Source organism: Apium graveolens, chromosome 8 (genome assembly GCF_009905375.1).
Source record: "Apium graveolens cultivar Ventura chromosome 8, ASM990537v1, whole genome shotgun sequence".
NCBI lineage: Eukaryota > Viridiplantae > Streptophyta > Magnoliopsida > Apiales > Apiaceae > Apium > Apium graveolens.
Window position 1 is genome coordinate 20434221 of NC_133654.1, and position 14049 is coordinate 20448269.

Consider the following 14049-nt stretch of genomic DNA (forward strand, 5'->3'; position numbering starts at 1 on the left):
TGGACTTTGGGCTAGGTTATTTAGTATATGGGCCTACTCATAAATCTATAATATATATATATATATAGGGCTGAGTTCTATGGAGTCCACCTTTTTATCGGAGTCCTCGTAGTCCATCTACGTTCTGCAAATAAAATATATTGTAAAACGTGTTATTTTGCAAAACATGTTACACAAATAGCATAACTTCAACAAAATCATGCAAATCTCATATATTTACGGTATAATATGTATGTTCTGCAATATGTTCTGCAACATGAACATTTATGTTCTGCAAACTAAACATGTTTTGTAGAATATATATTTTTGCAATGTTCTGCTTGTAAAATGTATGCAATCTACGAGATTTTTGATAGAATAGTGATGTTTGTCGAAAAATAATATGTTTTGCAATATTTTAAGCTATATTTTACTTGCAGAACATATATGGACTCCGAGGACTCCAATTAAAGGTGGACTCCATAGAACTTTACTCTACTGAATATATATATATATATAGAACTCAACCCTATATATATAGTAAATAACACACACTCTTACATATATACATGTACATATTCAAAGTTCTTATTCATTTCCAATCGCTTCCCTTTTCCTCTTTCCCCGCCTAAGTTCACAAAATCGAAATCAAAATCTAATTGATTTATCGTTTGTAAATAAATCTTTGAAATTAATCTTGACTCATCGATGAATGATTAATATATATATCATTCCATATCCAATTTCGATATCCGTTCAACGCACAGAATTGTAAATTTTATGAAGGCTTATATTGCAAAAGTCGCTTATCATATCTTTATATCAATTCTTATATCAAAGTAATTCTTGTATTAGACAACGAAGAATGTGCTCTGTGATAATAGAGATCTCCGTTCAAGTCTTGAACGACTGAAGGTAAGATTTTTATATATTTGTTTAATTAATGTATCTCCATCATTTATTGTACCGACTAAAATATTTATTCAAGATTACAATGGTATATGATACGATAGGTAACCTTTTTTTTTATGCGACGAGTTTTGTTCAATCCGATTTTATTAATATGGATTTGCATGTTATACCTAAATAGTTTGGATTCGGTTTGAAACCTAATTATCTGAAATCCAATCCAAAATTTGGAATGAACTTGACCCCAACTCAAAACTTTTACTCCCTCATCCTCAATTCTTTACATTGGGGATAGGTCCTCGGCACGCACTTTAATATTTTTATTAAATGTAGTTATATAAATCTTTTTTTAATTTTTTTTTCTAAATAAAAATATAATGTTGAAACATTTATACAATAAAAGAAAATTTTAAAAATAAATTACGGAAATATACTTTATTGTTACCTTAAAATGTGTGTCAAGTATGTGAAAAAAACTGTAAATAAATGAGGGGGACGGAGGTAGTAATAATTAATATTGTGACACAAACACACGCTTGATTTTGGTCGTTTAGATTCCGCATTGTTGGCTCCTCATTTTTGGGTTTTTGGTAGTAATAATCTCTCTCTCTCTCTCGCTCGAAGAGTGTCCACTGTACGTAAGGTATATCATTGGTGCTTCATTGATCATCTCGATCTTCATGGCTTATTCAGATATCCTAGCTTCTGCTTTAAAGGCTCTTCAAAGAATTAACTGCCATAACGGAGGCTGTTTGCAAATGGCGCAGTACTTGCTTGGAAAATTAATATGCAGAGTAACAGGATTAGATGAAATAAAAGATTCTAAAAACAATCTGGAACCTTAAATGCAACCAGGAAAATTAATTGAAAAGACTGCATTTGTATTACATTATATAGGAGCAGTTTAAATTACAATCTTATACTACACCACTGTCAAGTTTTTTAAATGTTGAGAAATAACTCCACCTTCTTTTACTTGCAGCAATAATAGAAGAGTCTAGCGTAGTAGACTAGTAGTGATGGATTCTTGATCCTCTTGACCTCCGGAGTTTTATTTGAAGACTTGTGTGCTCAGAAGCAATCGGTGAAGATACTCTCTTGAGCTTTTCTGGAGCAGGAAATGTTTTTGCACGAGGTTTTGCTCGTAGTTTTGATATCAGAGCCTCTTATTTGAATATCAGTTGCATCATCATCCAATACCTCAACGTCATTAGATTGATCTTCTATCAGTTACATCATCATCCAATACCTCAACGTCATTAGATTGAGCTTCAACTTGACTTCCCTGACAACCTACCTGAAGCTTCCGTGATGCACCAGATGCTTGCATTGATGGAGAACCTAGTTACTCAAAATTAATATGTGTAATTAACAAACAAAATATCATGCTATGTAGAATAAAATACATCATTTGGGTAAATAATATGAACTGTAAAGAAAATGGGCAGCTTGATCCCACGAAGAAGGCACTGTCTTTCTTCATGTTTCCGTAGTGTTATTTATAATTCATCCGTAGCAGCATCCGTTTAGCCAGCAACCCTAAAATCAAACATCATGCTAAACATACCAGAAGGTATTTTGACAGAAAGATATATATCCTGATTAAATTGCTCTGCCATCTATACAATTAACAATTTTTTAGCCAAAGCGACAGCTAGCAGGAAATAGTAATTTGAATTAGATAATCGAGATTCTAAGCAATTTCTGATGGTTTAACATTTACAGAAGTTCATAGTTTCATAAAAATAGCTGCACTATTAAACTCTCTTCCGGCTCGTCATCCTAGATTATTCAAGAAACTGGACGATCTAATGTTAAAAGGTTACAACGAGATAGAGAAGGAACTCAACGCTGATCTTCACACTGTAGAAACACGAGTTGAGTGAAAATAAATTTACATATAAATACAATTGTTGAGGGATGCTGCATCTAATTGTTGAGTGGGAACCTTTTCGACACATTAGTATATACAGGCCAGGCAATGTCAAACGATGCACCAGTCAGATACCTTGCTCGCTTTCTTGCGGGATGTCGAATGTTCGAATCTAGTCAAGGGTGGGTGTGTGAGCGTGTTTAACTAAAAATAAATAAAAAATTACCGCCTAGTGCTCCACTTCTACTGGCCAAATGCCTGGCTGGTTTTCATTAAAGGATTAGTTTAATGATTATAGTGGTACATTTAAGTTCACTATGATTGAGATATCATAGGATTAATTCCTAATAATATGCAAATATTATAGATTGTAGAAGACATCATGGAAGGATTATTGCTTTTTCATCATCTATATGTGTATATAGGATTTGAGAAAAGTGTTGCTGCTACATGTAAGCAGGAGATTACTTGCTGCTATATGTGTATATAGGATTCGAGAAAAGTGCTGCCCTTACGACAAAATAAATTTCCAATTTACTTGCTGCTTTCCCTAGAATTTAAATTCCAGCAATCTTTGTATAGCAACCTCCGGTAGAGCAAATCTCTGCACTACATATAATACCAAGAAATGGTATCAAATAGTTTAAAGGATGTTATTCGTTTGTGCCACAAGTTCTAATACCAATTTCTGCAAGTAGTTGAGACACTAATGGAGATACTATATATCTCTTCAAGTCCAGATCCAAAAAAAAATTTGCACACTTAAGTCTGCAGCAGGGGGGTGCTTGCTCGATCAAATCCAGCTCTACGCTCTACAGTTATTTCAATCGCATGAGCAAATTATATGATTCTTTCAATCATTAGAAAGCAAGGTTCTCTTAGAACTTTGCATAGGCTCATTTATGCAGGGACGGGTAAAAAAATAATGAAAAAAATGAAATTGAATAAAAACTTGAAAATTGAAAAATAGAACTCCTGAAACCAAAACCAACCAAAATAATGGTTTAGTTGCAGTTTCAGTTTTATGCTAAAAACCAAACTAAATAATACAACCGGATTCAATTATTCAATTTATATACGTGTATAATATTTTCAATAAAAAATATATATTTAAGTCTTCATGGTACACCTAAAAAAAAAGTCTTCATGGTTTAATTCCCTTTAAATAATAATTACCTTTCAGTATTTCCTTCCAATCTTTATGGTTCAATAAGATAAAGTTATGCCTTTGATTTCTTCCCTCTTGGTTCCTTTGCCAAGAAAGGAATGAAGGTTTTCCCACCCATGTATGGTCGCAGAACCTCAGGTACTTCCACTCCATCATCTCGTTGGTAAGTCTCGAGAATGCAACACATTGTCCTTTGTGTTGCTGTAAGGGTGCAATTCAACATATGAACGTATTGTTTTCTCTGATCATTGCTCTGCCGAAAAAGGAAAAATGGTGTTTTAGTTAGAGCCGCAGCCAGAACACAGAACTGAGGCATATAATATGTACCTCATACAATGCATTTCAAAGAATTACAACCCAATAATTGAAAGGTATTTAGATATGCGCAGTTACCATTTCACCAACAACTACAAAATGGGAAAGGATACCTTCCACAGAAAGTACTCCTAATCGAACCACAAGTTCAAAAAGCAACAATCAACAAACCAATGATACAAACCAATTATTTTTGCTCAGCACAGTTTTGATGAATTATTTACAAAAAATTGATACTTGTGGCAATCCTAAATTTAAATGAGGACTTAAATTATCCCATCTTGTCTTTGTATACATAGTATAGGTGATCTTAGAAGCTTGACCGGGAAAATGATTATTAAATAATCAAATTAAATACTGCCATAAGTTTTGGATATACATTCAAGAGCTGTCGCCCCTGGAATCAATGAGAAGACAAGTGCTAAGTTTCAAATCAAGAAATAAACCTAGACAAAAAAAAGAGACGTTTCTCACATGGCACCTAAGGAGTACTATGTGCTCCATTTCAACAAATAAAAAAATTTGGGGAAACCAGTTAACTACACAAATCTTGCTGCTATTCCTTTCTCATTATCTGAGCTTGCCAGCGAATAGAGAGAACAGTATAATGACATAAATCATGTAACTTTAGAGCCATCTTGAAAAGCCCTCTTCTATGTTGCTTTGCATATATGGAGCTTCTTTGCATTACAATTTGAACCACTGACCCAAGGCAAAGGAATGATTTTTCATTTAAATCAACTTGTGGATACTAATTCTTTAATTTTTTGGTTCATAGTAAAAACCCTAATAATTACACTTTGGCTGTACTTTTGTTATTTACCTTATATGTATACATAAAATAAATTCATTGTTGCAATAGAAAACAAGATAAAGAAAATCTACCTTCTTTTGCACAAATCTGATCTCTAATTCTCTGGATTGGTAGTCAGTACAATTTGAACACGAGACAAGCTCCCTATAAATCTGGGATGCTGGGAACCATGCTTATAAATCATATTTTTTTGCTGCCACTTCGTTTAAGGCACCAGATTCAATATTCACTATACAGTATGAAATTCTTATCTGTGAATAAAACTTAATGAGTTTCTTTGGAAATATATTAATCAGGCAATAATATCAAAACCCCCTATTAGCAGGACTTAGCAATACCACAATCAGTACAATGCTCTTGTAACTTTCGCATACAGTTGACAAATTCAATGGGAAAACGAAAAAAATAAGTCACAGATAAATAAATTAGATAGTAATGCACTTGCAGCTAACCAAAAGTTAATATATAAATGACAGATAGAACAAGAGGACACTTCAACTTCATAAATGTGACTAGAAAAAAAATGTACCATTTGGTAGAACTCTTCACAGTTTGTAATCATTTCCTCAAACATGTCCCAGGAATCATTTCCTTCAGGACTAGTCAAGCAAAATTGTTCCACTTTAACAAACTTATGATTCCGGAAAATACCAAGAGTGTCACGACCATGCGAACCAGCTTCTGTACGAAAGCAACCCGAATATCCAGCATATCTACAAAATAAGTAAATGTCAGAACAATTTAAGCACTATAATTTTCTGACTTGCAGCAAGGAACGTGAAGGGTAATTGTACGAGCATAAATGTCTATGTTGTGTGTGTGCATGTCTGGAGAAGACTATTTTTACCTTATTGGCAGATCAGAAGGATGAAACCAGTCATCTATGTGATAAGCAGAAAGTGGCTGCTCAGCTGTTGCAATCATATACTTGTCGTCTCCTTCGCCACTAACCTATAAACAGAAAAGCAGGCAAGTATGATTAATTGTACAGTTGATCTTGACTTAGAGACGGGAAATTAGTAATAAAATGCAAATAGCATTGATACATCTTAAAATAATAGGCTCCGAGTAATAGTTACTATTTTGTCATGAGTCATGACTAAATAAGGGCATAATGACTTTTTAGGTTTTGCTCCAAGCGTCTCACCCAGCGATCGGATTATTGCATTACCATCCTATAGAATTGTACAATTATGAAAAAATGACATAGAATTTTCCTGATACAGAGAGTGCAGATAATTGACATACCTCGTTGTTGCTAATTGAGACTGTATCATGCAAAAGGTTACCAATTGTCTTCAATTTCAAATACAAAGCTTTACGGGCATCTTTTAACTTCTTCCTCTTTCACTGCAATTGCATCCTTGTTTGCCTTCAAGCTTTTAATAATTTCACTTGCATCCTCACCCTCCTTTAACCAAGTAATATTAAAAGTCAGTAACATCCACAAAATCAGAACACAGAAAAAAGATTACATATGTGTTACAAGTAATACACCTGGTCAACAACAAAGTGTCCAGGTGGTTCCTTTTCGTCATTATTACAAGAGACGCAGTCAAAACAAGCAAGCTAGAATTATGGGAGAAGACTCTGTTTGATTGCAGATTTTTAGTTGGGCTAATTACAGATTTCTAGCTTCATAAAAGTAGCAGATTTATTGCTAATTGATGCAGATTTTCAGGCTATTTGTTAGAAGCAGAATTATTGCTAGTAGCTGTTGATTATTAGCTTTTTCCTTGTAAGTATTTAAAGGTTCATTGAGAAATAAGAAAAGGGAGAAAAATATTCCTTATCAAATATCAAATGAGATCAGTGAGCTCTCTCTAACTGAGCTCTCAGTATTTTCCTATTCTTTGCAATTAAGCAAACATAGGGAGAGGTAGGAAGAATAAGAATAACACCCCCTTAAGGGAAAGAATCGACCAAGACTTCACTGTAAAAGGTCCCGTAACTCGATCCAGAACTCAGGCGCCTATCAAATTGGTATCAGAGCCAGTAGTTATGGGGGAACAACGCACTTTGCAACAACAATTTGAGGAATTCCTTAATGTCTACAAATCAGAGCAAGCAGCCAACCAAGCAAGACATCAGCACATGACTGCTCAACTGGAACAACTTGCGAAGACCGTGCATTCTCGTGGACATGACCGAGAATCAACTGGAGGAAGCTCCCAACGAACACCTCGAGAACCCAGAAATCAATCTGACAAGACCAACACAGATGGAAACAACTTCGTGCCTAGATATACAAAACTAGATTTTCCTCGTTATGATGGCACTGTTGATCCGTTGGTGTGGCTAAGCTGCTGTGATAACTTTTTTCACCATCAGAGGACTATAGAAGAGGACAAGGTAGTGCTGGCTTCGTTCCACCTTGAAGGAGATGCACAATTGTGGTATCTGAAGCTAAAAAGAGATCGACCAAATATATCTTGGGATGATTTCAAGAACCAATGTCACTTGAGGTTTGGGCCTCCAATCAGAAGTAGTAAACTGGGAGAGCTATCTAAATTAAAACAGACAGAAACAGTTGAGGCATATCAGAGGCAATTTGAAAGACTTTCTGCGCAAACCACATCTCTGACCACTGAACAGGAGAAAGAGATATTCATTAGCGGTTTGAGGGAAGCCATAGCAGTTGAAGTTGAGCTTCACAACCCACCAGATTTGACCACAGCCATGAGCCTGGCCCGACTTTATGAGCGGCGTACTGGAAAAGGGAAGGAAGATGTTGCCCAACCTCGTAAAAGTCATGTCACTTTTTATGGTGCAGGAGGTCCTAAAACTCCTTTTATTAAAAGGCTCTCGCGAGTAGAAATGGAGGAACGCAGGTCTAAGGGATTGTGTTTTAACTGTGATGAACAATATGAAGTTGGACACAAGTGTAAACGGTTGTTTTGGTTAGAAGGTTTTGACGAGGAAGGTGTACCAGAAACTGACCCAAAAATCTCATTCCACGCAATTTCAGGAACACTGAACAATCAGACGATGCAAGTAGAGGGAAGCATAAATGGGCACCCCTTGGTGGTCCTCATTGATTCAGGATCTACTCATAGTTTTGTGAACGAATCTCTAATGCATCAGCTTCAAATCAAAGTTGAACCCAAGGAAAACCTTCGAGTCATGGTAGCAAATGGAGAGAAATTGAATAGCCCGGGATTTTGCAGAGAGCTTCCAATACAAGTGGGTAATCAAAAATTTTCTTTTGATTTATTTTTACTTCCTTTATGTGGGTTTGGTGCTGTATTAGGTGTCAATTGGCTCAAGACATTGGGGCCAATATGTTGGGATTTTGCAACAATGAAGATGAAATTTAATTGGAACGGTAAACAAGTAGAGTTGCATGGTCTTATGGATCCCGCTCAAAAGTCAGAACCATCTCTCTCAACTATGAAATTAGAAGCGGAACGAGAGCTGAATTTGAAGCAATTGTGCTCAGAATTTCATGGCATATTTAAGACACCAGTTGGTCTACCCCCTCCTCGTGCATGTGATCACAGAATATCATTGGAACCCGGATCAGGCCCAGTAGTGGTGAGACCTTACCGCTACCCACATATGCAGAAAGAAGAAATTGAAGTGCAGTGCGAAGAGATGCTAAAACAGGGAATAATCAGACCAAGCAATTCTCCTTATTCTTCTCCAGTTTTGCTTGTTAAGAAGGCGGACAATTCGTGGCGATTTTGTGTTGATTATCGTGCCTTGAATGCTCAAACAATTAAGGATAAATTCCCAATCCCAGTCATTGATGAACTTCTCGAAGAATTATACGGCTCAACATACTTCTCAAAGCTGGATTTAAAATCTGGATACCACCAAGTTCGCATGCACCTACCTGATGTGGAGAAAACAGCATTTCGGACGCATCATGGGCATTTTGAGTTTCTGGTGTTGCCATTTGGACTTACCAATGCGCCCTCTACATTCCAAGCTTTAATGAATGAAGTATTCCAGCCTTATCTTCGTAAGTTTGTTCTTGTTTTCTTCGACGACATACTCGTCTATAGCCGCACATGGGCTGACCATTTAAACCATTTACGAATGGTTTTTTCTGTCTTACAACAAAATGAGTTGTTTTTAAAGGAATCTAAATGCTCATTGGCTCAATCTAAGATCTCTTATCTCGGCCATATTATATCAGCAGAGGGAGTGATGGCAGATGCTGAAAAGATTGAGGCTATGACTCAATGGCCTAAACCAACAACTATTCGAGCTCTTAGAGGATTCCTCGGCCTAACCGGTTACTACAGAAAGTTCGTACATAATTATGGCTTGATTGCAGCACCTTTAACCAATATGTTGCGGAAGAACTCCTTCACTTGGACTAGAGAATCAATGGCTGCATTTGAACACTTAAAGCGTGCCATGACAACGACCCCGGTATTGGCATTACCCAATTTTGAAAAAGACTTTTCTGTTGAATGTGATGCTTCTGATTATGGAATGGGGGCGGTGTTACAACAAGAAGGCAGACCCATTGCCTTTTACAGCAAACCAATGGCTCAACGACACATCAAGCTCCCGGCTTATGAAAAGGAACTCATTGCGCTTTCACAAGCTATTCGGCATTGGAGACCTTATTTATGGGGAAGAAAATTCATAATCCGTACAGATCATTTCAGTCTCAAGTATCTACTTGATCAACGAATCAGTACATCCCCTCAACAACACTGGATAAGCAAACTCTTGGGTTACGATTTTCAAGTGGAGTATAAGGCAGGCAGGGAGAATCAAGTGGCAGATGCCTTGTCGCGAAGAGATGACAATGTCGGACTGATTGCAGCAATTTCTGGGCCACAACTAGAACTTTTCAAAGCCTTGATGGAGGAGGTAGAAACTACCCAACCATTGCAGTCCATTATCAACAATATCAAGTTGGGAAAATTACCACCACAATGGTCATATAATAATGGACTGATATTCTACAAAAAGAGAGCATATTTGGATTCTAATTCCCCTCTCATCCAAGTTGTTATTTCAGCGCTGCATAACCAAGGCCACGAAGGATACCAAAAGACTCTATTTCGCATAGCATCTGACTTTTATTGGTCTGGAATGAAGAAAAATATCCAAGATTTCATCAGGTGTTGTGCAATTTGTCAAAAGAACAAATCTGAGCATTTACAACCAGCTGGTTTGCTACAACCTTTGCAAGTTCCCTTGCAAGTATGGGCTGATATTTCAATGGATTTCATTGATGCCTTGCCACCTTCATTTGGGAAATCTGTTTTGCTAGTCGTGGTGGATCGTTTTTCAAAGTATGCGCACTTTATTCCCATGTCTCACCCATATTCTGCAATCTCAGTGGCAAAAATGTTTTTCGATCATATATTCAAGTTGCATGGCCTGCCAGAAACAATTGTGAGTGATAGAGATGTCATTTTTATAAGCTCCTTTTGGACAGAACTCTTCAAATTGAGTGGAACAAAGTTAACTTTTAGTTCAGCCTATCACCCACAGAGTGACGGGCAAACAGAAGTCGTTAATCGCACCATTGAAGTCTACTTACGCTGTTTTACCAGTGATCAGCCCCGCAAGTGGATGCAATGGATTTCTTGGGCTGAGTATTGCTATAATACTAGCTATCATTCTTCTCTGAAAACAACTCCTTTTGAAGTCGTTTATGGGAGAGCACCACCTCGCCTTCTAAATTATTGTTCTGGGCTAAGTCGAGTGGAAGCTGTGGAGAAGGAACTCAAAACTCGAGACCAGATTGTATCGGGAATTCGTGATAGACTATTGCAAGCTCAAGATATCATGAAGAATAACTATGATAAATCTCACAGAGAAGTGCACTTTGAAGTCGGTGATCTGGTGTTGCTGAAGTTACAACCTTATCGGCAACTATCTCTAGCGTCTAACAGGAACAAAAAACTCTCTCCTCGATATTATGGCCCATTTACCATACAAGCAAAAATTGGGACTGTAGCTTATCGTCTTCAACTTCCTCAAGCAGTCAAAATACATCCAGTTTTTCATGTCTCCTGTTTAAAAAAATTTCAAGGATCTATTGATGAGACATCACCTACGTATCCAGATATTCACCAAGGGGAAGTTCTGCCAAGCCCAAAAGCTGTACTGGACAAAAAGATTATTGCAGGAGAGTATCATATTCTAATTCATTGGGATGGCTTATCTCCTTCTGAAGCGTCATGGGAATCAGCTCAACTTATTGAGAAACAATATCCAACATTCGCGCTTGAGGTCAAACGCTTTTTGGAGGAAAGGAGTAATGTTACAAGTAATACACCTGGTCAACAACAAAGTGTCCAGGTGGTTCCTTTTCGTCATTATTACAAGAGACGCAGTCAAAACAAGCAAGCTAGAATTATGGGAGAAGACTCTGTTTGATTGCAGATTTTTAGTTGGGCTAATTACAGATTTCTAGCTTCATAAAAGTAGCAGATTTATTGCTAATTGATGCAGATTTTCAGGCTATTTGTTAGAAGCAGAATTATTGCTAGTAGCTGTTGATTATTAGCTTTTTCCTTGTAAGTATTTAAAGGTTCATTGAGAAATAAGAAAAGGGAGAAAAATATTCCTTATCAAATATCAAATGAGATCAGTGAGCTCTCTCTAACTGAGCTCTCAGTATTTTCCTATTCTTTGCAATTAAGCAAACATAGGGAGAGGTAGGAAGAATAAGAATAACACCCCCTTAAGGGAAAGAATCGACCAAGACTTCACTGTAAAAGGTCCCGTAACTCGATCCAGAACTCAGGCGCCTATCAATATGTTTAAAAGAAACTGCATCCATAAGGGAAAAAATATCAATCTCTATATTTTGAACATAATTAAAAAGAAACTCACAATTTGAGCTTTGCAACTATCTTGTTAATCTGGTTGAAATCCTTACGTATATTATCCAGCTCAAATTGACCTACACATCCACATAACAAAACCTTATAAAACGTCAACACCCAATGCACAAAACCTTATAAGAATTCCAAACCAATATTCAAACAAAGCTAAAATCAAGATTGAGAACTTATGCAGGCCGACCTCTTGGTTGAGTGCAATGACCTCATCAACAACGGGAGCATCTTTAAACCTGCGACGCTGCAATTCCCTGATAACATCAGGGTTGTTCCCTTTCTCTACCCGGAAGAGATTTATGCCCAACATATTCTCTATATACCTTCACTAAAAAACACAATCAAGAAAAGAAAACACATCCTATAAATATCTATATATCATTATATTATAGTATTAAAGACGAAACATTAAAGTTTCTTCTTAGTCTAGTCAGTCAGTATTGTATAGGTGAAGCTATCGAATTGTATAGCTAAACCTGAAGCTATTGAAATGTATAGCTAAACCTGGTCATTTGCAATATATATACAAAAAATCATAAAGAATATTCACATGTAAGAGTAAACTTCAAACATAAACATATGGGTGCCCTTCCCCAACCATGATTGGCTGGGATCTATTTAGGAGTCAACCCATATTTCCGCAATTAAAATGGGTGCCCTTCCCCAACCATGGTTGGCTGGGATCTATTTAGGAACCAACCCATATTTTCGCAATGAAAATGATTCATTGCGTAAGGGCTCCTGACTTCCGCAATGAATCATTGCGGAAGGTAAGAGGCTTCCGCAATTAATTATTGCGGATAAATCGAAATTACCCTTTTGCCATTAATACTTCCGCAATGAATCATTGCGGAAGTCGTTAACTGATAAACACAACCAATCAGCGACTGTTAACAGTTTTCATTCGATTAAAACACTAAAAACACACACAACCACACCGATTTCAGGCGATTTCAAGGTTATTTTCAGGCGATTGATTATTCTTCTCCCTCCTCGATTTTCTGAGGTTTGTTTTTCTCACCGTATACACACACACACCGTATACACACATACACACCGTATACACACACGAGATGTATGTATATATACGACTATAAACACATACAAGATTGTTCTTAATTATACACACACATGACGTACTTGATTTTTTTTAAATTTGTTTCGAATTATATGTTGACTTGATGATTATTAGTTCGAATTTTGTGTTCTTGATTTTTTTGGTGATTTAATTCGAATTTAGGTTTATTTAACAATTAGGGTTAGGATTATTTCGAATTAAATGTTGATGTTATGCTTTTAATTCGAATTATATGTTGATTTGATTCTTTTTAGTTCGAATTTTATGTTCTTCATTATTTGTGGTGATTTAATTCGAATTTGGGTTGAATTTTGGATTTTATAACAATTATGGTTATGATTAATTAGGTCAAATAAACTAGTTGAGAAATTAGTTTAGGTTTAATTTTGAGTTGTGAATTTCATTCGAATAATTAGGTTAAATTTATATAGGGGGGAAGTTTTTAAGTTTAGTTAATTGTAGTGAATTGCGCGGTGAAATGTAGTTCCTGAAAATGGAAGGTTTAGTAATAAATTTAAGGTTATGATTGTGTTTTCGTTAATTTATTTTTAGTTGGATGTTTTGGTGCTTATAAGTACGTTGATAAGAATTGCATTTTGGATCATATAATTTGAGCTTGTGCAGTGTAGTGCATTTAATTAATATTAGTTTGCACAGTCTAATGCGGAATCTGGAAATGGAAATGCTTATAGTGAATCTCGACCTATATTGGTTTCGCTTGTCGTCTTTTCACTTTTTTTAGTTTTAATTGTATGTTTCCATGCTGATGAGTAGATAGATTGCTGATAAGAAGTTTTGAATTTCTATATAAATTGGAACCCATAAATTGGTTTCGCTTGTCGCTTGTGCAGTTATTTGTTTAGTTGCTTGTTATTCTGCCCTTATTTGTGCATTATAATATCAAACTGAAATAATTCTTGTTTTGAAAATTGCAGATAAAATGAATATGGAATGCGGGCCAATGGATCGATCATTGCTGACCATGCAGGATGATCACATTAGTACTCTTATATGGCATGGGGGTGAGAGGGAGACGCTCGATGTTAGACAGTTGACTGCTAACATGGGTAACTGGGTATTGGATGAGGAGCAGATACA

General features: G+C 36.2%; 1 protein-coding gene across 3 annotated transcripts; it reads right to left on the reverse strand.

Annotated features, from left to right (window-relative positions):
* Positions 1-1746: 1746 nt before the first annotated feature.
* LOC141679081 (serine--tRNA ligase, cytoplasmic-like) lies at positions 1747-12401 on the reverse strand. 3 transcript variants are annotated; one of them, XM_074485566.1, is made up of 7 exons: positions 12061-12398; positions 11869-11938; positions 6307-6469; positions 5906-6009; positions 5588-5771; positions 3938-4182; positions 1747-2229 (listed from the first exon to the last, which is right to left on the reverse strand). In XM_074485566.1, exons 4-6 carry the CDS (start codon positions 5980-5982, stop codon positions 3982-3984), a joined length of 462 nt encoding a protein of 153 aa, XP_074341667.1. In that variant the 5' UTR covers positions 5983-6009; positions 6307-6469; positions 11869-11938; positions 12061-12398; the 3' UTR covers positions 1747-2229; positions 3938-3981. The 3 variants fall into 3 exon arrangements, 2 of the variants coding, with proteins under 2 accessions (XP_074341667.1, XP_074341666.1); XM_074485565.1 differs by having other exon boundaries at positions 1747-2427; XR_012558024.1 differs by having other exon boundaries at positions 1747-4182; positions 5130-5771; positions 12061-12401.
* Positions 12402-14049: the final 1648 nt, after the last annotated feature.